We start from the raw sequence: 27,299 nt of genomic DNA, 5'->3' as shown, positions 1-27,299 counted from the left end.
GGGCTGGATGAAGATTAACGTCATCCTCGGGACGGAGCCATTACAGGTTAAGGGCCCAATGAAGTAGCGTCACTTTTGGCGTTTATGGGATTCGAACCAGCAACCATCTTCCGATTGCCAGCACAGATCCCTAACCTCACAGCCACCACTCCACGTCTGCTCTAAAGATGCCAGCCTTGTGCAATGGCACATAGGGACAAAGAGTGGACCTTCTGAAGGAACATCCTCTGGTCTGAGGAATCCATAATCACCATCTGCACATGTGGAAGAACAAGGGCGAGGCCTGTAAACCAAAGAACACCATCTCACCCACCAGACATGGGGGGCATCATGTAGTGGGGGCAGCAGGAGGGACTGGCGAGCTTCACAAGAGAGATGGCATCATGAGGAAGGACAGTGATGGGAGACACTGCAGCAACATCAAGAGCTCAACCAAGGAAGCTGAAAGCTCAGTCAAGAAAGGCTCTTCCAAATGGACAAGGACCCCAAGCAGACCCCTAAAGCCCTGAGAAAATGGGTGTGAGGAAGGAGGCTTACCAGCCTGTCCCAGTTACACCAGTCCTGTCTGCAGCAATAGGCCAAAACTCCAGTAACTTACCATAAGACACCTGATGAAGGCGACGTCACCAAGTATGAAAAGTGTAGGTCTGTGTGTGTCTGAACTCGTGACCCTCTGGTATTGTGATAAAGAGACGTATTCGGGGGTCTGGACATTGTGGGGTGGGCAGCAGACATCTTAAACGATAAGCCCATTTACAGTTTGGGCAAATTCTTTACAACTCACTGCTAACAAAGTGGATGGTGAAGGTCCAATGCCAAGTGTGTGGCAGCAAACACACACACACAAAAAATAAGGCTTGAACATTTTATTTTCCAGCTGGTATACAAAAAAAAATTTCAGTTGGCATATAAAAACGTCGTGTGCTCGAAGAGCTGGCATCAAGGTGCTTGGGTCCTCAGCAGACCTCCTGCACAGCAGACACCTCAGGTGCACCTTGTGGGGATTGAGGGGTCAGTGGTCACCCAAGCCGGACAATGCCAGCTCCTTCTATGGCATCAGGAGTGTAAGCCAAGTTCCCAGTGTCACCGTGGCGCTACCCGGGGCCTCCAGCTTAGCAGCAATGTTTCCAGCCAAGATGCTTCACAGCAAAGGAGACTGAAAGACCCATCAGGCCCAGGAGTGGCAAAAACCCAAAGGCGCCTCTTGTTCTCTTGCGGGGCTCTGCACACACAAAAAAAAAAAAAAAAAAAAAAAACACGTTTACAAGGCCACCCCCCACACAGGGATCGACAGCTGCCCCCCAGTGACGTACTCACCGCCCGTATAGTATCCATAAGCGTAGATCTCCCGGCTAACAACCCACGTCAGACCCAGGGCACTGGCGACACGCTAGGGTGACAAGAGAGGCAAAGGTCATCGGTCACCATAGTGACAGTAGGGGCAAAGAGACCAACAGGTGGCAGGCACTTGGCAAAGCACTTCTGGTGAACAGTCGACTAGTCCAACTGCCGTGTAAGCCAAAATACAAAAGCGTGTTCAGTGAAGTTCTACTTGGTGTCGTAAGAATGAGTGGCAACCACCTCCTTAAACTGACCAACCACCCAAGCTGCCATTCTCATGGGCCCTTTGGTGTTTAGTGGCAGCCCAAAGTGACGTCATGTTTAAGGATCAGCACCACAAGCACTCAAACTCACAACTCTGTTGGCCTTGCTGGCACCACATGTGCCCGATGCCACCACACCTACCTGTCCTGCCAGTTTTTAAAAAGGTGACCCCCCCCAAATTACATTGATAGCAAACAATGACATTTTAGGAAATTGTTAACCGTACTCGACACTTCATACAGGCATCACGTAATGAACTGAAAAAATACAAAACTAAAATCAAGTATTGGCTCCCTTTTATCTGGGTGGTCTCCCACTAGACTGGCCCTGCTGGTCCGACACCACAGAAGAGGTGCTGGGGCACAGAGTGCTGAAAAACAAATGAGAAAGGCATCTCCACACACGGGGGGCACCGCAGACCACTCAGACTGCCCATGCGGACCCCTTTCATCACACAGATGTGTGTGTGTAGTTTATCTGGGGGAACAGATGGCAGCAAGCTGGCAGAGGCACCAGGTCAAATACTCTGGGCAACATGCTCTGTGGCATTCATGTGGGCATTACTTTGACACAAACCAACCACCTAAAGATTGGCAGACCATGTCCACCCCAACATGGCAGTGGTATTCCCCGATGGCATGATGCACCCTGCAAAAAAGTTAGGTTTGAGGATCACGACAAAGAGCTCAAGGTGTTGACTTGGCATCCATTCAAATCAAGCATCAGGGGGGCCTCCACTGATTGGACCACTGCTGCCAACATCGCCTGTGGTATCTGGCACCAGGCCTTGACGGGGCAACATGAGGGGCACTTGTGCTGCATTAGGCAGGTGCTTTTAATGTTGTGGGTTATCTCACACACACACAGTAAATTATTAGCCCACTGGTACACCTGCTTGTCAATGCAATGATCTCACTGGCCAATCAGCTGGCAGCAGCACGACCGAGACACACAGTCCTGCAGTTGATGTTCACATCAAACACCAGCATCTGATCTCGGGGTCTTCAGCTGGCTGGTTTGAGTATTTCTGTAACATGCAGTGGTCTCTCAAGAGAGCTTACTCAGAATCAGGGGACAATGGCCAGACTGGTTCAAGCAAAGGCGGTAAGATGACAGGAACTCAGACCAGTAACCACTCAGTAGGACTGTGGTGTGCAGAGTCGCATCCCACAATGCACAGCAGCAGCAGAATCACACAGTGGGCTCCACTCCAGTCAGCTTCGGCTGCACTCTGTGCTGGCTCACAAAACCTGACAAATCTCTGTCTGCTGAAGCCCACAGACGGGAAGGGTCCCAATTTGGGGCCAACAGCATGAATCTGATAAAACCTGCCTGGTGTCAAAATTCTACACTGGTAGTTTTGTTCCCGTTTTCTTGGCACACACACTTTGTGCTGGTTGATGCCAATCATTGCTTCAATGCCACAGCCTATTAGAAATGGGTGACTTGTAACCCTGAAGGGATGCATGTGGCTGGCAACTTTGCTCTAACACTGAATTCCAGCATGACAACACACCACGTCACCTCAGCCTAGTTTCATGAACACGACAACAAGTTCCGTATTCATCAGTGGCCTTCCCAGGCACTGCAGCCGAATCCAACAGCGCACCTTTGGGAAGTCGTAGAATGGGAGACTCCCAGCAGGAATGTGCGGCAGAAGTGGAGGGATGGAGTCGGGTCAACATGGAGCAGAGCCTCAAGGGAATGTTTCAAACATCTCCAAAGAACTGAGGGGGTCTTAAGAGCAAGAGGTGGCCCTAGTCGAGTGCCCCTAATAAGGGGGTACACACACACCTCAACACAAAAAAAAATAAAAAATAATTCTTTGCATTTATATTGCGCTTTACTCACTACTCCAAGCGCTCAGCAGTTGCAGGTTAAAGGCCTTCCTTGCTCAAGGGCCCAACAGAGCAGAGTCCCTATTGGCATTTATGGGATTCAAACTGGCAACCTTCCGATTACCAGTGCTGATCTCTAGCCTTAGACATTTATATAGAAGATTAGCACCTCTGCCTTTCCATCAATCTACACCTACAGTGCATCCAGAAAGTATTCCCAGCACATCACTTTTTCCACATTTTGTTAAATTACAGCCTTATTCCAAAATGGATTAAATTCTTTTTCTCCTCAGAATTCTACACACAACACCCCATAATGACAACATGAAAAAAGTTTGAGGTTTTTGCAAATTAAAAATAAAAAAAATATTGAGAAAGCACAAGTATTCACAGCCTTTGCCATGAAGCTCCAGATTGAGCTCAGGTCCATCCTTTTTCCCCTGATCATTCTTGAGATGTTTCTGCAGCTTCATTGGAGTCCACCTGTGGTAAATTCAGTTGTCTATAGAAGGTCCCACAGTTGACAGTTCATGTCAGAGCACAAACCAAGCATGAAGTCAAAGGAATTGTCTGTAGACCTCCAAGACAGGATTGTCTTCAGGCACAAATCTGGGGAAGGTTACAGAAAAATTTCTGCTGCTTTGAAGGTCCCAATGAGCACAGTGGCCTCCATCATCCGTAAGTGGAAGAAGTTCAAAACCACCAGGACTCTTCCTAGAGCTGGCCGGCCATCTAAACTGAGTGATCAGGGGAGAAGGGCCTTAGTCAGGGAGGTGACCAAGAACCCGATAGTCACTCTGTCAGAGCTCCAGAGGTCCTCTGTGGAGGGAGGAGAACCTTCCAGAAGGACAACCATCTCTGCAGCAATCCACCAATCAGGCCTGTATGGTAGAGTGGCCAGACGGAAGCCACTCCTTAGTAAAAGGCACATGGCAGCCCACCTGGAGTTTGCCAAAAGGCACCTGAAGGACTCTCAGACCATGAGAAAGAAAACTCTCTGGTCTGATGAGACAAAGATTGAACTCTTTGGTGTGAATGCCAGGCATCACTTTTGGAGGAAACCAGGCACCGCTCATCACCAGGCCAATACCATCCCTACAGTGAAGCATGGTGGTGGCAGCATCATGCTGTGGGGATGTTTTTCAGCATCAGGGACTGGGAGACTAGTCGGGATAAAGAGAAAGATGACTGCAGCAATGTACAGAGACGTCCTGGATGAAAACCTGCTCCAGAGCGCTCTTGACCTCAGACTGGGACGACAGTTCATCTTTCAGCAGGACAACGACCCTAAGCACACAGCCAAGATATCAAAGGAGTGGCTTCAGAACAACTCTGTGAATGTCCTTGAGTGGCCCAGCCAGAGCCCAGACTTGAATCCGATTGAACATCTCTGATGTGATCTTAAAATGGCTGTGCACCAACGCTTCCCATCCAACCTGATGGAGCTTGAGAGGTGCTGCAGAGAGGAATGGGCGAAACTGGCCAAGGATAGGTGTGCCAAGCTTGTGGCATCATATTCAAAAAGACTTGAGGCTGGAATTGCTGCCAAAGGTGCATCGACAAAGTATTGAGCAAAGGCTGTGAATACTTATGTACATGGGATTTCTCAGTTTGTTTATTTTGAATAAATTTGCAAAAACATCAAGTAAACTTTTTTCACGTTGTCATTATGGGGTGTTGTGTGTAGAATTTTGAGGAAAAAAATGAATTGAATCCATTTTGGAATGAGGCTAACACATAACAAAATGTGGAAACAGTGATGAAGCTGTGAATACTTTCCGGATGCCTTGTATGTCTGTCTGTAGGTCTCCATCTCAGACCCTCTACCCTTAAAATGTCAGGCCAGCTGGCAACTCCCACCTTCAAGGAGAGAAGCCAACAAAGTAAGCAGCGTGTTTGACGTCAGAGGACCAAGTCCCACTCAAACATTCTTCAGGATCACAGGGAGTCACCGCCCACCCCATCGTCACTTCAGTGCATCTGCACCCCCCCGGAGCTGTACTGCAGCACAGGTAAACAAATGCCATTGATGGGGTATTGTATGGTGGGGCTCAGAACTCCACGGACGACCTACACACCCAATAAAGTCGGTCTTAAAACGAGGTACCGGCACAGATTAGCTGATCCGCTTAGAATGAAAACATTGGAGAGAATGTTGTATACGACTGGTAGAAGAGGGCATGAAGGTCATACTGGGTGGGCACACACACACAATCCTAGACAGCACAGCAGACGCCACCAAGTGAAGGTGGGCCATTAGGTCAACTAGCAGAGGTCACCAGCAGGTGCACAGCTTCACGCCAGCAGGCCGCTCACAGACCCACTCCTGCTAAAACTCAGCATGGTACCCGCTAGTCGAGTGGTCCTACTATAATAGGTAGTTTGAACTGATTCTGCTAAATAAAAGCACCACGTGAAAGTATAAAGGGTACAAGGCATGGCTGTCTGAAGGAAGTGCAGCCCACCATCGACGAGTCCATAAGGGCACGTCCAACAGGATGTACAGCAGTGCCACTCAGCTGCCCGTTTTCTGCCCACATCCTACAGTCTAACAAGTTGACGCTTTTCTGTTAATGAGCTGCACTAGGGGGCACACACTACAGCTCAATCAGACATCACTGAATCCTCCCACCTCCACTAAATCCCCTGCACTGGATGCCGACAGCAGCTTTGGCACTTCGGTCACATCCGTGACTGCTAATTCAGTGAGCCACCACACGGAGGTCTCTCTGCCAACGCTGTCAAGCTATCAGATGTATCATCATCACATCCCACTGGCTGGGGGCCAGGTAGGCCCTGGATAAGCAGAGACAAGTGGCACAGAACATGTAAGAATATCACCACATCTCCCACCCTTACACCACACAGGCACGCTACTCACAGGGTGCTGAATGCCACCAACCGACAGGAAGAAGAGGAATGCTGGGTAAAGCTCCAACCTGCAAAGGAGATGCAGACAAGTCAGAAGAGAAGCTGACCAGCTCCCACAAAGCCTCCGAGGCGTTGAGCACTCACGTGTTCTGGTGGGCCCGCTGGACGCAGTTGAACATGTTCCCATCTTCGCCATCATCGGCGTACATTTTGGGATACTTCAAAAGAAAGGAGGAACATAAATCAGCACATCAGAAAGCACCTGACAAAGAAGCTCCATATGGAAGATGGACACTCACATCTATGGCGTACTTCTTGCGTGCCTTGGTGACATTATACGCCAGGTGCATCACCATGATAAAGCTGGCAGTGCCAGTCAGGACCACAAAGCCATACTCCTTAGAGAGAGCCCCCATGACTGCCAACTCGGATGAAAGCAGCTTCTGAAACTGGAAATAAAAACACACACACACACAAATGAAAATGAGTGGCACAAGAGGCAGACTTCTGGTAGGCCACCTGAGACGGGCACAAGGTACTCCCAAAACAGCCCTGACCTTGACAGCAGCAGCAGTCAAACTGCCATTGAGATCCTCTGCCAACTGCCTGTGGCAATGTTACAAGTGGCTCATCAGGTAAATCAGGAACTTCAGAATCCTCCTGGGGGGAGGACGGCACAGGAAATTAACTTGGGCAGGGTTACGACACATGTGGTGCATGCCAGCGGTGAAGGGGCACCAGCTGTCTACACTGTAACCGGCCACCTGCACGTCTGACGCCACACTAGGTGGCACCAAGTGGAAGCAGATGGTGGGCGCCTCTTTCCTAGCTGTGCAGCTTGAGGTGCTAAAGTACCCACCAGATGTAAACCCTATCCGAGTACCCATTTGGTATGTTCATGCCAACAGGCTCCCCTGAGGAGACAGTTTGGGCCTCACCAAAGTATTGTGCCTGCTCAATAACTGTGAAGCTTGTGACCCTCACTTCTTTAACAGGACGCAGTCACTTCTGTGCTAGTGTTCCCCCCCCCCCACCCCCGATTGTGTTTAAAGGCTTTGTGGGGCTCCTCGACATTCTGCATTAGGATTTGTTTCTTTACACCAACACACTGGCGAGGACAGAGAAGCTGAGCTGCATATTCAGTAAAGTGCAGTTAGTCGGTGGTCTCGGGTGGCACTCACAGAAGATGAACTCCAATCACTTTGACAAGTTTTACAACAACTCAAGTGTCAAGTTATTCTAGAAAAAGACAAATTCAATTCAATCAAAGAATAAGTAAATAAAATGACAAACCATCACACGATACCCGCTCAACACCACAGCAAAACAGAAATCCCGCTCTCTGGCTTTTTAATTAAATGGACCTCCATTATTCAAGTGGACAACACTTTCTGTCATAGAATGTAAAATAGAAATACAAACCACAACAAATTTAACACCCGTCAAGAGGGTGGTGCCCAGCTAGGGCTGAAGTAAACCAGCGCTGGCACTCAAAGTCCAAAGTCTGAATTGAATTAGTGAGAAGCCTTCAAGTGTAATAGCCGACTAAGGGGGGGTTTATGATCTTCAGGGGGATTTCACCAAGTTTTATAAAGGAGGACGTCGTCACGGGCGACTCGACTGATCTTATTCTCATTTTATTCTGACATTTTGTCTCCCATTACTGAAAAAAAATATTCAACATAATACATAATTCCAAGGTAATTCAGTCAGTCATCGTCCAACCTGAACAGGGTCACAGGGGGTCCGCTGGAGCCAATCCCAGCTGGCATAGGGCAGGAACAAACCCTGGACAGGCCGCCAGTCCATCGTGGGGCAGACAAAGACACACAATGCCAGTTCACCCACCCTGCACATCTTTGGACTGTTTGAGGACCCCGGAGCACCCAGGACTCCCACACAGGCATGGCGTCCAAGATAATTCAGCATATTTTAATTTAAACAAACTCTTTAAAGCCAGTTTTACAACAACATTTACATTTGTCTGAGAATCCCTCGGTTAGGTTTGTGCAAATCTAAATCTTACAGTCACAAGAGAAACAATTAGCTGGTTTAAAAAATAATAAAGACCTGTGAATAATCCAATACAAGATTTAACTGTCCACATCTGTCCCTTTCCTGCATTTGTCTCAACCTCAAGGCTTTCCATGCAGAATCAGACGTGTCAGTTTTACATTAAGCCATTAAATCGACAATTCTGTTCCAACGGCCTTTGTGGTGCGGTTTGCAGAGGACTCACCGGACAAAGTTAGACAATTAATGCACTGAAGTTATTTGTGGTCCGTTCATTTAACAGAGAGACTGCGTTCCACTCGCCAGCGTGCCATTCACATACGTATACGATATGCTGGGTGGGTCTTCACTACGCTTGTCACACGCGATTCTCGTGAACGTCAGTTTGCCTTTAAAAACTAAACAACTGGCCAGGACAGCAGATGCTCAACTGGAGTCGCACTGCCCTGCCTCGCGTTTCTGTTAACGCAGTATCGGTCACACTTCAAAATGCGTGCTTTGAGCTTTACGGCACAGACACACCAGGTTTTATTGTGGATTTAACAAATGGAGCAGCTCCACACATCAAATGGCCACTTTGTTTGAAATTGGCCTCAATTTTGATGTTAGCTGTGCTGGTGGTGCAGTCGCCTCCCACAATCCACAGCCCTGTATGTGCCATTGCTGGTTAGAAGATGGATGGACACTCAAACGGACGTCAAATTAGACCTTCAATTAGCAGATTGGGCAAAGCTGCCGTTTCTTTATCAGAGCTGTGTGGGGCAGAGGATCAAGAAGTGATGAATCTCACCCTCCAGAATGGGTGATAAGCAGCAATAATGGAAGCCTGGGTGCGCTCGGCCCTTTTAATTAATAGTGACTAGGGGGCTCCACTCTCCAACCCCCCCGGTTTGGTTAACCGGATATACAATTTAAAGAGATTTTCATGGGAATTGTAAAATAGTGAAAATAATGCATATGTAACATTACAGCAAGTAATTAACCATTGAAAGTAAATGATGTTTCATGCTGCGTTAGAGTATTCATTGTGTTATACGTTTTTGTTCTGTTTGGCTTTGAAATTAACACACAGACTTTTTAAACTTACACTTTTACTGTAAAACTTCAGTTAAAAACAATATTTGGAATGAACTCTTCATCAAGATCACATTGAATTTTGATTCTGCATTTGGGCTTATATTGTGACAATGCAACATCTAACTGCCCACGAGTCAATTTCGTTTCTCCCTAATAAATGGACTTTTTCAAATGTTTGTCCCTGTGATTTTTAATTGTCAAAGCAAAAGCTATTCGATCAGGAAACTCTAAACGTTTTAATACGAATGGCATATCAAGATCTCCTGTGGTGCCTCATCTTGTCCTATTCCATAGCCCATCACTCAGACATAAATTACACAACAACATTACGATTTGTCTTTCTTTCAACAGTAATTCGGCCGGTGGAAGACTAGATGGTGTGAACGGTTGTAGATATTCTATGTGATATTGTAAGTTCAGGTTTTCATCTTCCGCAACATCACCACCAACTGTTTCAGCAGAGTCTATTGATACGCATTTAACCAATTTACCATGTAACCGATCAACTGTCACGTTAATTTGTTTGATGAATGGGGGATTCTAAACTGGATCTTTGTAACTGTGTGTGTTCATAAGACAGACCTTTAATGGATCGGCGTCTGTCCAGGTTAAGTGCCAGAATGCACCAGATGACTGATCTTGTTTGAAAATAGTTGTAATTAGGGCGTGACTTGAAAGAATCTCATGGGAAAAGTCAGTCTCGCAGGACTTCCAAAAAGTCGCATCTCATCCCAAGATTTCTTTATTATAGAGATAATAAAGATGTTGAAATTCTCCCTCCTCAAAAAGAAAGCATTTTCAGACAGTTTTCTCAGGATGTATTAATGTTGCATTGTCACAGTTTCGGCCATTTTCTGTGAAGTCTTCACATACAACGGTGTCCTCCAAAGTAATGCGCCCATTTGAACTTCTCTGTACTACCATATTATACTATGTTCTTGGTACTTTTGAATTGATTCGGCTCCAAATTATCAATCCTTGTGACACCCCCAACACAAACTGCTTTGCTCTCCTAACGTCACTGACATAAACTTGGTAAGAACGGTCCTGGCAAACCAAAGTATGCAAGGCCAGGTCTGGAAGTCAAAAAGGTAGTCAGAAACCTAAACCCTTCAAGATGGAGTCACTCAGAATTGCTTTAACGTATTAAAACTAACTTCAATTTAAAAAAGGTTTAGCATCACAAGTGGCACTGGAATCCGAGAAGCTGTCAGGCATCTCCCAAAACTCTAGGGAGTAACAGCAAGAAGGAAAGCAAGTGGTCCTCAGACAGCCAACATCCTCAACATTTTATTTAGCCTTCACTTACACAATCATGGCACCAACAGATTACAATAACACAACCAAGTCTCCCCACTTCATGAACAAAGAATGAAAGGATCCTAAATGCATAAAGTCACAGGAAAAGAGCATGGGGGTGGCGCTATATGAATAAAATTATTAAAGTCAGCAAAAAACGACATGGACACTGGGCCCCATAGGACTTAATCCTTGTTCCAATTCCGCGTCCGAAAGATCATCCATTTTTCAAATTACAAAGGATCTTCAATCTAAATACTCACACCAGTCGAATCCACAACACCTACACAAAGTTGGGTTTTGCAAAGCCAAGTACATTCCGAGTCTGCCCCTTCATTTCAGTTCAGTTCTCTCCTTCAAGGCCTCAGGCTTCACTTTCCTATTATTTTATTCCAGAAATAACGAGCCTGCAGTCTTTGGCGACGATAACAAAAGACGCTAAAGAGGGGCACCATTTTGTAAGCCACTTACATACTCCGGGGGTCGCCGGTCTCCAAGCGCGCACACACACTCCCTCCCTTCCTCACTACGGGGCCAGTCTGGCACGTACACCTTTCTAGACTGGGGCACGCACCCTCACCATCCGGAGAGCAGGCCTACGTGTGACACACCCAGAAGGTCACTACCAGCTGTAAGTAAGCCTGTCACCGCGTTTCCAGACTGACGCAACAAGATGAATGCAGGCAACGAAACAACGCGGGGAATTCACCGAGGAGGTCCAGTTCACACCGGCGGCCATCGGGACTCACGAGAAGCCAGCGCCCGCCACGCCTACTGCAGCCCCAAACACAAAGCCGCACTGGAGTCGGGAGGTATAGTTGCCTCGTCTGCCTGCTCTATGACGGCTTTTATCATTTTGGTGACCGTGACATACAACACTATGCCAGTGTCCTTGATTAAAACGAGCTCAAACCGCACGGCAGCTGCAGTTTTCTACTGCGACCTCCTGTCAGACAATGGCAGTAGCGCGTCACGGTCACTTCCTAAAGTCCCTCTAAACGTTGTCCATCACACATTCATGCAGCGCGCCTTTGACCTTCACCTGATACTTCACTTACCTGTGAGCGAAATCAGTGACGTCGTGACGACTCGCCAGCGAGCTCAATTTAACGACGCCGGACGTGGGCGTGTCGTGACGCCGAGCAAAGTGGGCGGGAAGTGTGAATATGCTGAGTCACATGGGCGCGGCGCAGGCGGCTGAGGCCGTCAATTCACGCCTGCGCACAACGCCTCGTTCGCATTCTGGAAGCGCATGAAGGATGGAGGGAAAGTTCTTAAAAAAAAGGAAATTAAAAATAAATAAACTGTTGAGTTTGGCTTCAGGTGAGAATAAAGGTGCTTCGTGTCGTTTGTAAGATGAAGTGGATCTCGAACGTCTTCCGTATCTTCCAGAAATGTTATTTGTTAGTTATGTTAAGCACTGAAACGGCTCTAGTCAGGTCTTAGGCGGCACGGTGGCGCAGTGGGTAGCGCAGCTGCCTCGCAGTTGGGAGACCTGGGGACCTGGGTTCGCTTCCCGGGTCCTCCCCGCGTGGAGTTTGCATGTTCTCCCCGTGTCTGCGTGGGTTTCCACCGGGCACTCCGGTTTCCTCCCACAGTCCAAAGACATGCAGGTTAGGTGGATTGGCGATTCTAAATTGGTGTTTGTGTGTGTCCTGCGGTGGGTTGGCACCCTGCCTTGTGCCCTGTGTTGGCTGGGATTGGCTCCAGCAGACCCCCATGACCCTGTGTTTGGATTCAGCGGGTTGGAAAATGGATGGATGGATAGTCAGGTCTTAATCACTTTTAATGACATCTTCTAACCAGCTGTCTTTATCTGGAACCCAGACGAATCATTCTTTGTAATTAAAAACTCCAAAGGAAGTGTGCCCCCTTTAACTAATGCACTGTGAAGCCCCTTTGGCCTTTCTACGCGCGCCAGGACTGTGTGGCACACCTGGACAGTGCAATGGCATCCCACTGGGTCAGCCCAGTTAGTTGTGAGGACTTGCAAAGGCGGAAAACACCTGCCGTTCATCATCTGCACCAGAAAAAGCTGAAATATCACTAAGGGGGCAATGCCGTTAAATATACTGGATGGGATGGCACTCCAACTGGGATGTGGCCTTACCTGGCTGGACGGTGCACATACTGAAGTAGGGGGCTTGTATAGAAGCTGTGTGGCATGGTGGGTAAGGCTTTGGACTTCAGACCCTGAGGCTACCAACGCTGTGAGACCCTGAAAATGGAACAATGACAAGGAATGGAGCCAATTGTATCTCAGATGTGATAAAGATGTCAACTGAATAAATACATAATACATCTCCTGGTCGGATAGCCTGCACGGACTAAGGCGGCGTCTGCATGTTCTCCCACAATCTAAAGACATGCAGATTCGGTGCAATTTGCCGCTGGTGTGTGTGTGTCTGGGTGGTTGCCCTGTGATGGACTGGCACCCTGTCCAGGGTTTGTTCCTACTTGCTGAGAAAGACTTCAGCTTCCCCGTGTCCCTGGAAAATGGATGCACTTTGGGAGCCTGCCACCTGAGGACTGCTGTGCCCCCAGTACAGTAGGTGGCAGTGCTCCTCTAGCATTGGTCCAGTTTGGACACCTGCAGGACTGGGTGGGAATTGTAGTTCTGGATGGCAGCTTTGCCACCAAGGGGCACACTCCCTTGTTTTATGGCACGTCTGACATGAGAGCAGCGGCTCTTACTTACTCGGGTGGGTCGGAGTTGGGAGTGATGGAGGATGAAGCTGGCCTGGGGTTGTGTCCAAAGGCTCATTTTTCACATTTGCTGCGGTGCCTGATGTGAACAGTCATGTTGGAGCAGAGCCTGGGTGGGGGGGCTCGGGGTGTGAGATGCCCCCTGCAGGCCACACTATACATTTATATTGCAGGCTGAGGAGACCCTGGAGAGGTGGAGATCTGCTGTAGAGAGGAGAGGAATGAAGATCAGCAGGACCACCAAGACAGAACACATGAGAGGGACGTCAGAGGAGTGGTGAGGATGCAGGGAGGAGAGTTGGTGAAGGTGGAGGAGTGTGGAAGAGAGGTGAAGAAGAGTGCGCAGGCAGGGTGGAGAAGAGTGTCAGGAGTGAATTGTGACAGACAGGTATCAGCAAGAGTGACAGTGAAGGTCTACAGGACAGCAGTGAGACCAGCTATGTTATATGAGCTGCAGACGGTGGCACAGGAGACAGAGCTGGAGGTGGCAGAGTTAACAATGCTAAGAGTGGCATTGGGTGTGACGAGGATGGACAGGATTAGAAACAAGGACATTCGGGGGTCTGCTCAGGTGGGACGGTTGGGAGTCAAAGTCTGAGAGGCGAGATGGCGTTGGTTTGGACATGTGCAGAGGAGAGAGGCCTGGGGTTTTGGGTGAAGGGTTCTAAGGATAGAGCTGCCAGGGAAGAGGAGAAGAGGAAGGCCTAAGAGAAGGTTTATGGATGTGGTGAGAGAGGACATGAAGGTGATGGTGGTGACAGAACAAGATGACGAGGACAGGAGGAGATGGAACAAGATGACTCCTAACGAGAGCAGCCGAGAGAGGAGGAAGAAGAAGAAGAAGAAGAGGTGTTTATGTGTTCATGTCGCCATGACGTCCCATATGTGGGTTGTTGATGGTTTTGTTTTTTTTATCCTGTGAATTTGCTTTTTGGGGGCTGCTGAAGATTTTCGTTTCTTCTCAGGGAAAAACTTGGGGGTTAAAAAAAACCTCCCACTGTTCCACTCCATCTGAACTGGTGTGGTGCTGATGGCTGCACTCGGGTTCGTTGGTTTGTCATGTGGTGGGTGTGGCAGTGTGCTGTATCAGTGCCCGCTCCTAACGTCTCTCTCTCTCTCTCTATCTTTCTCTCTCTCTCCCTACGGTTACTTCTTGTATTTCCATTCTGTCACGTGACTGTGTTCGGCGCGTTGGTGTCGCTGTAAGTATGGCACCGTGCTGTGGCATCTCTTGGTTGGGTGAACTCTTACCATCTTTGACGCCTCTTGGTTTCCTTTCGCTCCGTCGCTCTGCCCGTGTTTGGGTCACTCGTGTTTCTTTTTCTGATCTCGACCTCGCCTGACCTTAACTGGGATTCTCATCTTGTGGTCTTGTCACTCGTGGTCCCGTGATGGTATTTACTTATGTATATATGGTGGCATTCCACCCTGTCCGTTTTATCAGGCCCACCGATGCCATCCTTCTCATCCAAATTTCAAAATGTCAAAGTCCCCAATCCTCAAGGACTTCTGTAAATGACACCTGTCCGTGTTCTGGAGCCACATTGGACCCATTGGAGGTCACAGGTGGCTGGAGCCATCACTAGCGGTGGGACGTCGTGGAGCCGTCACCGCGCTAGACGTATGCAGCGGTGGGTTTGGGGTCAACTTTGGGGCACTGAGTGTCACCCACTGCTTTCTTTCTTTCTGTGGCCCGTGCCATCTTGTCAGTATGGACCACACAGCTGCCATGTCTCTTCTTTTTTTCTCTTTCTGAATGTCACCTGCACCCACTTGAGCCGCACTCATTCATGGAGCAGACGGGACGCTAGAATTCAAAGGCACGAGGGCGCAGGCTCAGATGCCACCCTGAGCAGGTCACCTAACTGTCCTCGGCTCCTCTTGCACTCTGAGTGTCGTGTCATGTCACACGTATGAAGAGCTCTGGAATGTCACTCGGCCTGAAATGCCACCTTTGTCTTTCTGGTGCCTGTCACTTCCGTCCAGGCCCTGCTTTTCCAAAACGAGCCGAGGCAGATGAGGAGGTGACCCACTGGACTGAGCAGAGACCCCCGGGCCAGGACTGCAGCAGGCACACAAAGTAACATCAGATGGGGAAGTCCCTGCAGTTCTCACGCGTCACCACACGTGTCACCGTGTCGGCCCGGTGGGATCTGCTTCACTGCTCCTTACTTATTCATCGTCCTGCTCAATAATGCAGGCCACCGCCACGGGTTTGGGTGTCAGGCGTCCCACCCACACGACAGCCCATCCAATTGGTGGACTTGCTCCCCCAGAGACCCCCTTGAAGCGGAAGGCCTCAGGTTCCCATGGAGATTGTGCTCCCGTATTCATGACCCTCAGCCTGGGCCAGGGACAAGGTTGGCACGAAAGGCCCACAGGTGGGCACCCTGGGACCGGCCCCCGCTTTGGTCGACACGACTCAACACACTCGCCCTTCACACGCTTCATTGGCAGAACTTTATTAGTCAAACCCAGCGAGCAGGCATGTGTGCAGAAAGGCAAGGCCGTCACCCCAAGAGCCCCCCGTGTCCAAACAACCTTGCGATGTCCCTCCGCTCACTGGCCGTGTCATCCAGCGCCCGGCTGGCCCCCTCCTGAGTGTGCATCTGCACCCCTTTGTCCGTGTGCCTGCTGCACCACCGCACCATCATGGCAGACTCCCTGCAAGAAGTCATCTTAAGGCAGAGTGATGGCGGAAAGGCAGAGCTACAAGGCGGTCTTGCTCAGGTCTCCGTTGCTTTCCAGCCCCCCTTGGTTCCCCCGCTTTGACCCCCCATCTCCACCTCCTTCTTCCTCTTCCTCCTCCTCGCCTCCCTGGTGCTTCTTTTCGTAGCGGTCGTACAAAACCATGAGCACCCCCATCACCCAGGCCGACAGCGTGCCCCCTGAGAAGATGATGAAGCCGATGCAGAAGAAGAACAGGTAGTCCCAGTGGTCCAGGCCCTGGTGGCAGTCCGCCCGCAGCTGCATGCCCACCTCGGAGAGGCGGCTTCCGCTCAGCAGCTCCGGCCCGCGGCACACCGTGCTGACTTCATCTGGAAGAGAAGAGGGAACAGGAGGAAAAGGACATCGTGAGGGTCAATAAGCGAACAACCGCCCAGCTGGCAGGCAGACAGGCAGCCAGCCCCTCGACGGCCTCTGTGCCCACCACTCACCCCAGTGAATGCCTGTCCCCGGCCCCTCCCAGTCCTTGGTCGCCATCTCCCTGAGGTGTTTGGTCTTCTGAGACCCCCCATTATCATACACCTCTCCCCCTAGTGGCCCCTCAGTGTGTTCACACCCAGGGTTCTTGATTTATCTTTAACAGTAAACCAGCGAGGCGCTATAAGACTAAGGCCAAACAGGGTGGGCACAAGGCCCAGTGGTCAACCTCAATAGTTGTATGAATAGCGTTTGGACCTCGGGCTGACCACACACCTCCAGAGCAGTGTGGACGGCTGCCCCATTGACTGTCAGTGGTGCCCACAAGTCACGAGGAGGCGGAGTCTGACCAACGGCTGTCACGTCCCCAGCTCAGGACTCGAGCAGACTGATGACCACAAGTCCAAGTGCTGGGGGGGGCTGGGAGATCAGCTGTGCCCCCACAGTTTGTCTTGGTATTGCACAAGTTGGTGGCACCTGACCGCTCCAGGACAGGCCACCTTACCCCTGGAGTCATGTGACCCCACCCCCTTTATAAGCCCCCAATCCTGAGTCAGCTGTCTGACTCCACCCCCTTTTATCACCCCCTAACTTTGGCTGTCAAACCCTCGCCCCCCCATGTTAGGACCCAAATCACATGTTACCTGTATGAGTCCTCCCCCCCCCTTATTAAGGCCCAATTCCAAGTCACCCACTGACTCCGCCCATTAAACTGCATTGACCCCATTGTTAACCAATTCCCATGTCAGCTGTCTGACTCCGCCCCCTTGTTGGCCTTCTGACTCCACCCACTCAATTCCCATATCGGCCATCATTTCAACATTCGCCCACCCACCCGCCCGCCCACTATCTCACCAGCCAGCCTCACCCTTAGACCCCCATGGCACTCAATCACCATGTGACAGGAGACAGGACAGAGGGGCAGTGTGTCATACTGGGACTTTAGATGAAAAGGTCACTGCTGTGTGACTCCCTCGCTGTGTCACAGCTGTCACATATCACAGTTGCCGTACAATAACGGTGACAGCGGAGGACCGTTTACTAATGTGCTCCCAGAACTAGGCAGAAGATACCAAGGCGTACCAAGGCGCACGACTCGAGGGAGTGACGTCACTCGGTGTCACGTGGACAGTCGGTGGTTGTGTCTGAGTGGTGCTCCCCACTCTCTCTCGTCTACCGTCCGTCTGTCCCTTTGTCCCCCCTTCTCTGCCCCTTGGTATCTCACAGCCTCCCCTCTCGACCCTCTGCAGCGAGGTCACCGTTGCCCGCCGCATCTCGTCTCTCATCACGGATTTCCCACCTGAGGCTTGTGGCCTCTTCGGCTCCAGAGCTGCGGTTACCAAGCCTATGAATTTTTAACTCTGCCCTTCTCAGATGGACTCAATCAGGAGGTGTCCCTGACGATGTCCTTTAGACTCAAGTGGCGAGACGGCCAGCTGCTGTGACCTCGCTGCCAGGCTGTTGGGCTGGCACAGAGCCATGCTGCGCCCAGGCATCACAAGAACAACACAATAAAGGCTGGGGGACAATACTGTCCTTGACACAAAGACAGACCCCTGCACTCTGTGTGGCATGGCTGGCAGTCAAGGTGGCCACTGCAGGGGTCTGTCCGTTATATATATGTGCCCCATGGAGGCAAAGGTGGTGGGCTGCAAACCAGAAAGTCACAAGTTCATCCCCCACAAGTAGGTGACTTCATCTCTAGATGGGCACTCCGTAAAAAATCGACTTTCCATCTGCCCCTTTAAGCACTTGGACTGTGCCCACCACCTCCCGCTGACCTGTCTGCGCTCTGCAGGACACTTCACTTCATCGGACCCCAGTGTGCCAGAGGGGCATGTCAGTGAGGACAGAGGTTACTGTCCCCAAAGTGTCCCCCACAGTGTGGTTTTCCTGGACCCCTCTGTGCCGCTTGTTTCTTCCTGGACCCGCTGAACCCCTTATTGGGTGGGCAGTGTGGTGTGTTGACCCTGGCAGCTCGCTGGTTCAGCCGTCACATCTGACCCCTCAGTAAGTCACCGCATGGTGTCTGTGAAGTTGGAACGCACTTTGGGATGAAAGGCGCTTTATAGTGTTTGTCATTTGTGCCACCTTTGCTGTGCCCTCTGCAGACTGAACTGAAGCGTGTATGTCCACCACCCCCATTTAGTGGGGGTGGACCACTCTGGCCACCAGCTGTCACTCTGCTCGTGTCCCCTGTCGGACTGCCTCTCTTAATGAGATCATCTAAATAATATTTCAGTGACTCCAGGTGGTCCCGTCTACATTATTTTGTATTATCTGTTCATATGGGTACCCCGTGAGGACCCCTCTCAGGTGCCAGCGGTGCCAGGGGCACATCTCTATGGCAGGGGATCTTGTTGTTACCACTTGTAAACAGATATAATTGGTTAAGTGCACTTAAAGAGTATGTGAAAGGCGCTATAAAAACACATTCAATGCATTAATATACAAAAAAATGTAAATGAAGCACTAAGAGACCCCAGACTGGGAATCAGCTTGTGACCACTGAGGCCGGCCACCCGACGAGTGGACAAGACGCTGATAGGAATGACAGCACGCAGCCATCACAGTTTGACCCCTCAGTGTCACGCCGTCCGCCAGAGACGCAAAAAAAAGTTCAGTTAAACCCAATTACAAACCCCGACAGTGCGAGTGAAGTGGTAGGCCGGCATGAAGAGTCAAGCCCCTCGGCCCCAGGGCACTACCATCTTATCAGCCTGGGCACAATGACCCGCGACTCACTCAGCATGCCACCTCACATACCTGGCATCAGAGTTTCAGCTTTAAAAGGTAGCTGACCCTCAGCCTCTGCTGCCCACCACAGGGGAGTGGAGGTTATCCCACCATGTTGATTACCCCAGGGGTGCCCTCTGAAATTCTGTCGTCCCTGTATGCCATGTGAGAGTGCCCACCTTGAAAGGACATTCCTGACTTTACCTTTGTCCCCATTTACTGACCGAGCAGACCCTTGGAACACGTGAGACTCAATGGCAGGTGAAGTGACGCGCTCAGGGTCACCCCGAGTCGGTGGCAGTGGGTTGAAAGTCCAAAGCCTGAACCGTTAATTCCCCCCCCAGGACTCGATCACTTGAGGTCAAAGCCCCCCCCCCTCACCTTGAAACTTGGCCCCCTGCAGCTGCATCCAGAGGCACAGGTCCTCGACGTCGCAGTCGCACTCCCAGGGGTTGCCGCTGAGCGCCACCGAGCGCAGGGTGGGCAGCTGCAGCAGGGCGCCGATCTCCAGGGCGCTCAGGTTGTTGCGGCTCAGGTCGAGCACCTGCAGCGCCGTGTTGGCCACGAACGCGTCGCCGGGCACCTGGCGCAGCCGCGGGTTGTCGGTGAGCCGCAGCACCACGAGGCTCTCGAGCGGCTGGAAGGTGCGGTTGTCCACCTGCTCCAGGTCGTTGAAGGACAGGTCCAGGTAGGCCAGCTTCTTGAGGTTGACGAAGGCGGCGTCCGAGAGCTGCGCCAGCGAGTTGTTGCTGCAGTCCAGGTAGGTCAGGTCGGCCAGGTAGTTGAGCCGCAGCGGCGGCAGCTCCGCGATGCGGTTGTTGGAGAGCAGCAGCTGGCGGGTGGCCAGCGGGATGTCGGGGGGCATCTCGGTCAGGCGCCGGCCGGAGCACTGCACCACCAGCTGGTCGTCGCAGGTGCACGGCGTGGGGCAGCCGGCCGCGATGGCCAGGGCGAGCGGCGAGTGCCCGCAGAGGAGGAGCAGGAGCACGAGCGGCAGCGGGAGCGGCGGGCACCGCGGGCACGGCATGATGCGGCCAGCCGCGGGACACCCCGGGCTGGACCTCGTGGAGGCGAGTCGCGCGCGATCTCCTCGTCTTGCCGTCTCATCGCCGCATTCGGGGGGCCTTCGGATACCTGCGGGCGGCGGCGGCCCCTCCGTGCGAGCGGCGCCGGCGGAGCGCTGACGTCACCAGGTGTGACGGCGGTGTCGGGTGATGCCGGTGTGGATGTCCGGATGGGCCGACCGGCGCTCGGCTGCTGCCGTCCCGCGTGTCCGGCCCGCGACCCCAGCACGCGGCTCTGCGGGTCGAGCGAGTAAAAGACGAAGGAGGAGGAGGACGAGAAACGAGCGGAGCGGAGACGGAGAGCTGGAAGGCGGCCGAGCTGGCGGTCGTAGTCGTGGGAACAAAGTAATCGGAGAACAGAGGAGGACAGGAGAAGGTGACGAAAAGTTGAAAAGGGGGGGGGGGGGGGGGGGCAACTTAAACTAACAAGAAAAAAAAGAAAAAGAAAGAAAAAAAAACGTGCAGATGAGCCACCTGGCGGCGATCGAACTGGCGTCCCGTCCAGAAAGAGTTAAGGGGGGCAATCGAGAGAATAAGAGCGAGCAGCCGCCAGCATGAACGTAGTGCTGATCTTCAATAAAAACTGCGTCGGGGGTCTCGTCTGAGTTTACTACTGGAAAGCCGTCTTTGGAATACAAAGGTTACGCATTAAGAGGGTGGGCTGCTAAAACAACGACAGCCCTGAGAAGAAAACGACAAGTCGGAGCGTCGCCTTTGTAACTGGGTGGTCTGGAGAGTAGAAAAGGTGACTGTCGGTGACACTGTGTCACAGTCCACTAGTCTGAACTTAAGGGACCTGACTTTAAAAAAATACTTCAATAGACAGAAAGATATAATAGTGAGAGAGAGATGGAAAGGGCACCAAATAAATAGACGGGGTCGTGTCCAGCACAAGTGCTTATAGGGGGCACCTTCAGGGCGCCAAAGAGTTAAGCAATACCACCCCAAGTTGAAGGGGGCGCTGTCCGTAAAGACCATCTGCCCTTTTACCTGCAGTTCAGCAGATGCCCGCTAGCAGACCAATAACGTCACTTCCATGTCCTCTGAAGCTCCGCCTCTTCCGGAAGGCCACTATAAAGATCCAGAAGGTGCTGCAAGGGGGTCTTCATTGTCGAAGCTGCTATCTGAAGAGTGCGGACCCCCGAGAAGGGCTTTTACTTTTCTTTGAGCCATTTCTGTTTTGCACCCTTGTGTGCTTTTTATTTTCAACCTTTTAATTTTCTGTCAATTAAATGAGCCGACCCTGCTGGTACCTCGACTGTTTTTATTTGTTTTTTCAATATTTAAAGGCACTATATAATAAAATGAATGGATAAACAGAGTGAAAGGCACCATATGGTAGAGCGTTGGATTTGGTCTGCTAAACATGATGCATGCCACTGCCTACCTGGCCTCCTGCTACATTTAAATTTATTTGCCCACAGACACTTGGCATTGTGTGAATTTTGCACAAAGTTTTCTTAAAATTTTCCCATAATGCACAGCTGTGATTTTTGGGTGTAAATCCTACAAATCTCAGGGCATTTATTTATTAAATAACATCTGAACACCTAATACCCACCCAGTGGCTTTACATGCCCATGCCAGGTGGAATACATTTTGGGGGACTTTTTTTTTTTTTGCAGAATTTTCCCCAAAGTCACCTGAGCAGTTTCTACTGTGCCATTGTAAACTCCAAAAACATTTCTGTCTTCTTATATGCCCATGCCAGGTGGGCTCACTTGGGCCAGCTTTCTCTTGGAACATTCCTGTGATGCTCAGAAGTATCTGCTCTCTCATGGCAGTGCCAGTGCTTTGGCCTTCTCAGTGCCCATCTGAGGAGTTGTTACCACACTGAAGTCCAAAGTCTCCAGGCTGCCTGCCCGTCTTCTTCCTTCTGGCAGCTGGTGCAGGGCCATTGTCACCCGTGCCAGTTGCTTCAGGGACAGTTTGCACTTATATTATATTATATTATATTATATTATATTATATTATATTATATTATATTATATTATATTATATTATATTATATTATATTGTATTATATTTGTAGTGTATATTGTGATGGATGTTCTCTAGATATATCCCTGTAAATAGCAAAACTGGATGCCATCCTGAAAAATCCCCTCCATGCCCTCCAGGCAGAGGCCCCCCCCCCCCCCCCCCAAGTATTTGTAGCCACAGGCTTGATGCACCACAGTGTGCTAAGAAGCAAATCTGGGGGTCTTTTCTGCCCACTGCTATCAGGCAATTTATAGCTTCCACCCAACGTACTCATTCAGATTATTTTGATTGACTGAATGATTGATTGATTGGTTGGTTGATTGATTGGTTGATTGATTGGTTGATTGATTGGTTGATTGGTTGTATTATTTGTCCTGTGAGTCTCCATCTTTGCTGTATTCACATGAATTCCCCTCTGGGATTACCAAAGTCTGTCATATCTGATAACTACTGTATGTGTTGGTTCCTGCCTTGTGCCCGGTGCCGCCAGGGTTAGGCTCCAGCTTCCCTGTGACCTGCCCTGGATGGAAGGACTTGTCCTGTCACCAGTTCGGAGGTGACCTGCATTACACTGAATCCCAGGGACTGAAGATGTCAACTTGTGCCTTTTAGAAGTTCAGCCCGTGTGCCCGTCATTTTGGGTCCCCTTTACTGAGAGCGTTTCTCGTGAAGTGACCCCGAACTCGAGGCGAAGCAGACACGTTGTCAACACAACCCGCCTCTAAACCTGTAGATCTCCTCAGTGGCTTCTTCAGGGGTCTAAGGACCCAGAAAAGCAGCCTCACCCTGGGCAGCCTGACCGGCTGACCCCGCAGGCTGTTCCTTTTATTGTTTGTTTTTTTATGATTTCAGTTATTTGTGAATTATTTCTCAACTGTTTATTTATTTTTTTTTAATATTTTTTGATTGACTTTGTTAACCCCTGAGGGGAAGTTGTCTTCTTGAAAGACCTTTTTGGGCGTCAGAGTGCAGGGTTGTTTTGCGGAGGTATGTTCTGCTCTGTTGTTCTCCTGTGTTCCTTGTATTTTGTGGGTAGAACCCCAAGTTCTATGCCATAGAAAGCAGTCTGGGTGGCGAGGTCCCCGTGTTTGACTGGCTGACGTCTTTGGAGATTATCGTGAGTAGCGAATGCTGCAGCGCTCAAATGGCACAAAGACCAGGCCTTCAAAGAGACCCACAAAATAAAAGCCAGAATCCATAGTGGACAGCCCCAGACATGCCGTAGGCCTCACCTTGGGGAGCCCGACCCCAGGAAACTGGGAGGCTTCAAGCCTGTCTAGGCCTCAAAAGGCAGAAAACTGCCTTAGACATTGTGAGATACCGTGAGTACTGTGAAACTCCAGCTTGAACAGAGATGAGTCCCCCAGAGCCTTCAGAAAGAAGATTTATTAACAAAAACCGCAAGAATAACAAGATACTCAAAAAAAAAAGTGTTAGGCAATCCTGAGAAGACAAAGAGCAGAAACGAGAATCCACAGGACGGCAGCAGAAATCACCAAACCAGCAAACACATCCACGATGGGCAGCAGGGGACTGCATTACCCATAAGGCTTTAGAGGGCAGGGTGATGAACAGGTGGCCCCGCCTCTTGGGGAACCACCCACAAAACATCATAGAAATGGAACAGAATAAAATGAGCAGATAATAATAATAATAATAATAATAATAATAACACATCATTAGAAGAAAACAAAGAGCAACAGTAAGAAAAAGAAGACAAAAAGGAGCCCTTCAGACAGGGGGGCACGGGGGGGTTCTGAGCAGGACGGTGCATTGCTGGAGTTTTTTGGGTTGTGTTGTCAGATCGAGTTGGTTTTGGGATTTGTCTGCCTTGGCATCGCCTCACGGCCTCCTCCTTTTCACTCTTTTTGAGCTGGGACAGGTGTTGGCAAGGCTGGCAGGGGGTCTGAAAGAATGGCACCGTCCTGTGGCTGAGACGTAAAACTGAGGTCCTGACTCATTAAAGAGCCCCAGCCATCCTTCGTAAAGAGCAGCGTGTGCCCCGATGTCCACCACGGCCCCCCTAATCATCTCCTGTCTCTAATTGGCTAACTGTGTCACCCTTCACTGCCTGACAGCTCATGTGTGGTGGGCATGCAGGTGGGCACTACACATTGGTGGCTCCTCACTCACTCACTGAAGCACTTTGAGTAGTGAGGAAGGCGCTATATAAATGTAAAGAATGATGAAGATGATGATGACGATGATCTTGTTCCTTTCAGCCTTTTCCTGTCCGTTTCCCTAAAGGTCTCCGTGTTTGCCAGAGTGCCCACAGTGTTTTAAACACTTGGGTTTCATTTTGTGGCCTTGACAGACCCGAAGACCCCCATTTACATGGGCTCAGGCTTTCCTTGGGGGTGTGGCCTGTTTGGGGCAGGGGGGGGGTCTTTTCTAGCAGTTTTTGTGGTGGGCAAGCAGGCATTGAAAGTCCAAAAATAAATGGAAATGCCACTCAGGGGAAGGGCAAACTGTAAAATAAAAACCAAAGCCACAAAAATCTTTCTAAAGAAGAAAAAGAAGAAAATGTGGCAGGTGGGCCCTCGTCAGGCTGAGGTGGCCAATGTCATCATGGTGACAATTAGAGGACAAACAAATGTGTCTTCTGCCATTTAAATCCCATTAACGGCGTTGGTGTCCCCCTCGACATGTCACCTCACTTTGTAACTTCATATTTCAAACAGTTTGACATGGAAATCAGCCGCCATAGAGCTGGGACTGTAAAACATCAAATTATTTTATGGTTGTTCTAGCCCCTCCTCCACCAAAGGGCATCACTGGGCACCCATGCCAGCTCAGAATAAGCAGGTGGGGACAGAAAGAAATACAAAAGTCCACATATAGTGAAAGGGGACAGCAAATACCTAAAAGCCTGGTGACCCAAACCTCACTTCCAGAAAAACACTAAGAACAAAAACCGGTGATGTGCCCAGCACAAGTTGGGACAGCTGCCCGTCGGCCATTGGGTCATGTCACATGTTACTTTTTGGAGCCGAGGACACCAAGTGCAGGAGTTCTGTTGGTGGCCGTCGTCTGGTCCTCCTCTTCGTGATGTGCCACACATTCTCCGCAGGAGACACAGATCTGGACTGGCATGACATGCACTCACTGTCTACGAAGAATGTGCCAAGTGTGGGCTGGCATTGCCCCTCTCTGGAAGCCTACAATATGCCTCAATGGTGCCTGCACCTCCACACAACTCAGCCACGCCGCAGGCACTGATGCCCGCCACACCATCACTGGCGTTGGCACCTTACACTGGTGACCTTTTTCCAAAAACAACCTGAAAGGTGGACTCCTCTGACCACGGCACACAGTGCAGCCATCTTTGGGTCCATGTGAGAGGAGCTCAGGCCGGAGAACTCGCACAGAGCTGATGTGTGGCATTAAATGCTGCCAGGCTGCTCTTCTCTGTGTCACTGCCTCCTCAGGGCTTGAAGATCTCGTACAGTCGCTGGTGGCATTCCACACTGAGACGTCTCGGAGTCATCTTATGTGCCTTCTGAACTGACGACGAGCCACGACCCCTCCTTGCTGGCAAAGACTCGGCCTTTCATGGATGCCACTTTTATATCCCTGCTGCCAGTTCCTCCAGACTGGCGTTACTTGAACGTTCTCCACACTTTCCAATCTTCTTTGAACTCGGGCCCAACTTGTGCCATCAGATTTGAACTTTGTGTTTATTCACAAAACACAATTAAGCTGCTCACTGGGACACAACACATGCGCTCATCACCTGCTGCCAACCGTGGAGGGCACAGACAAGGGGGGCACCTTAAAGCAGCAGTACTGCAGTGGTGGCTGAGTGGCACCTCACACGCGTCTGTGCCCATATGCCCACATACCCCCAAGAATTGCTCACTAAAAGCACCCCCCCAACACAGAAACACGCACTCCTCAAAAGATGAGGGGGCCGGCTGGTGGGAGGGGCCAAGGAGTGGCAGACATGCCCACGCTGCTGTGATTTCGGCGTGTGATTATGTGTTATTATATTAAACATTATGTGATAAAAAGGTCAAAGAGAAACTGCAGTGCCAGCCACAACGAGAAGGGGCAACCACGGGCGAAGAAGGAGATGAACTCCTGGCACAAAGACCCTTCGACGTGTGTGGAGAAAGCCAACCAGGACAGGACCAAAGTGTCACCTGCACCCGAGCTGTGAGTGCCCTGCTCTGATTCTGAGAGCTGATAACAGGGGGGACAAAGGCCACTCGTGTGTCCCAGTATTGGTGTCCCTGCGACTTCTACCATTGGGGGTTTCTCTTCATAGATCCAGCGAGAAGGTGCAGAGGAGGGTCTCCCATGTGGTGGTGGGCCGGTGTGGACGAGCTGTGAGCAAACAAACCCCCCTTTGGTCGTGTGGTTTGTGCCGTCATCCACACACACACACACTCACACATCCACACACACACACACACACACGACTCGCTCACAGCCATCTTCTCTCTTGGATTATTGGGTTTGTGTTTCGGCGAGCAGGTGGGGTTATTTGTGAAGTTCAGCGTTGGCCGCATGCAGACCACCACAGAGAAGGTGAGTGGGCTCAGTGTGGACGTTCACTGATTTATAAAGCCCCTTCATGGATTGTACAGATCTTTACTTCACTTCACTTCACGTCTTTATTTATAGAGCGCCTTTCAAGCAAACTGCACAAAGTGCTTCACGATGACAAAACAAACAGAAGAATAAAAGTCAAGGAAATCAAATTTCACAACATAAAATTGGATCAAAAAAAAGAATCAAATTAGCTAAAAACAAAGAAACACGTAATGGAAAGTTCTGGAAACAAGAAAGAGACGCCTGCCCAGTGAAATGGGGGTCCCTCAGTCACCCCCCGCAGAGTCGGCGTCACCTTTTGATTGTTTGCTGAAGGTCAAGCTGACTTATAAATTACCTGAGAGGTCACACAGCCCACCCTGGAGAAGTGGGGGAGGACAACAGACAGACCACTGGACAGACGAGTGGA

At 50.4% G+C, this 27,299-nt stretch overlaps 3 protein-coding genes across 3 annotated transcripts in view; 1 reads left to right on the top strand and 2 right to left on the bottom strand.

The window, feature by feature from the left end:
- Nucleotides 1–27,299, top strand: part of mmachc (metabolism of cobalamin associated C) — a 139,289-nt gene that overhangs the window by 7,186 nt on the left and 104,804 nt on the right. The gene's annotated exons all lie outside the window — the stretch shown is intronic.
- On the bottom strand, nucleotides 852–11,824 carry LOC127529493 (microsomal glutathione S-transferase 3-like). The gene is made up of 6 exons (XM_051933269.1): nucleotides 11,762–11,824; nucleotides 6,614–6,763; nucleotides 6,459–6,532; nucleotides 6,325–6,382; nucleotides 1,318–1,390; nucleotides 852–1,222 (listed from the first exon to the last, which is right to left on the bottom strand). Exons 2-6 carry the CDS (start codon nucleotides 6,728–6,730, stop codon nucleotides 1,113–1,115), a joined length of 432 nt encoding a protein of 143 aa, XP_051789229.1. The 5' UTR covers nucleotides 6,731–6,763; nucleotides 11,762–11,824; the 3' UTR covers nucleotides 852–1,112.
- LOC127529488 (leucine-rich repeat-containing protein 52-like) lies at nucleotides 15,856–20,571 on the bottom strand. Its single transcript, XM_051933263.1, has 2 exons — nucleotides 19,671–20,571; nucleotides 15,856–16,447 (listed from the first exon to the last, which is right to left on the bottom strand). The coding sequence occupies exons 1-2, from the start codon at nucleotides 20,314–20,316 to the stop codon at nucleotides 16,119–16,121; spliced, it is 975 nt and encodes a 324-aa protein (XP_051789223.1). The 5' UTR covers nucleotides 20,317–20,571; the 3' UTR covers nucleotides 15,856–16,118.

Source organism: Erpetoichthys calabaricus, chromosome 10 (assembly GCF_900747795.2).
Source record: "Erpetoichthys calabaricus chromosome 10, fErpCal1.3, whole genome shotgun sequence".
Classification (NCBI taxonomy): Eukaryota; Metazoa; Chordata; class Cladistia; order Polypteriformes; family Polypteridae; genus Erpetoichthys; species Erpetoichthys calabaricus.
This window is presented reverse-complemented; position numbering and strand designations above follow the sequence as displayed.

Excerpts from the sequence above, each read along its gene's own strand:
- LOC127529493 (XM_051933269.1), bottom strand. The coding sequence starts at position 6,730 with ATGGGGGCTCTCTCTAAGGAGTATGGCTTTGTGGTCCTGACTGGCACT. Across the intron at positions 1,391-6,324 it reads TTGGTGGCATTCAGCACCCT|CGTGTCGCCAGTGCCCTGGG; the intron begins GTGAGTAGCGTG and ends TTGTCACCCTAG. Across the intron at positions 1,223-1,317 it reads TTATGGATACTATACGGGCG|AGCCCCGCAAGAGAACAAGA; the intron begins GTGAGTACGTCA and ends TTGTGTGTGCAG.
- LOC127529488 (XM_051933263.1), bottom strand. The coding sequence starts at position 20,316 with ATGCCGTGCCCGCGGTGCCCGCCGCTCCCGCTGCCGCTCGTGCTCCTG. Across the intron at positions 16,448-19,670 it reads GCAGGGGGCCAAGTTTCAAG|ATGAAGTCAGCACGGTGTGC; the intron begins GTGAGGGGGGGG and ends CTTCTCTTCCAG.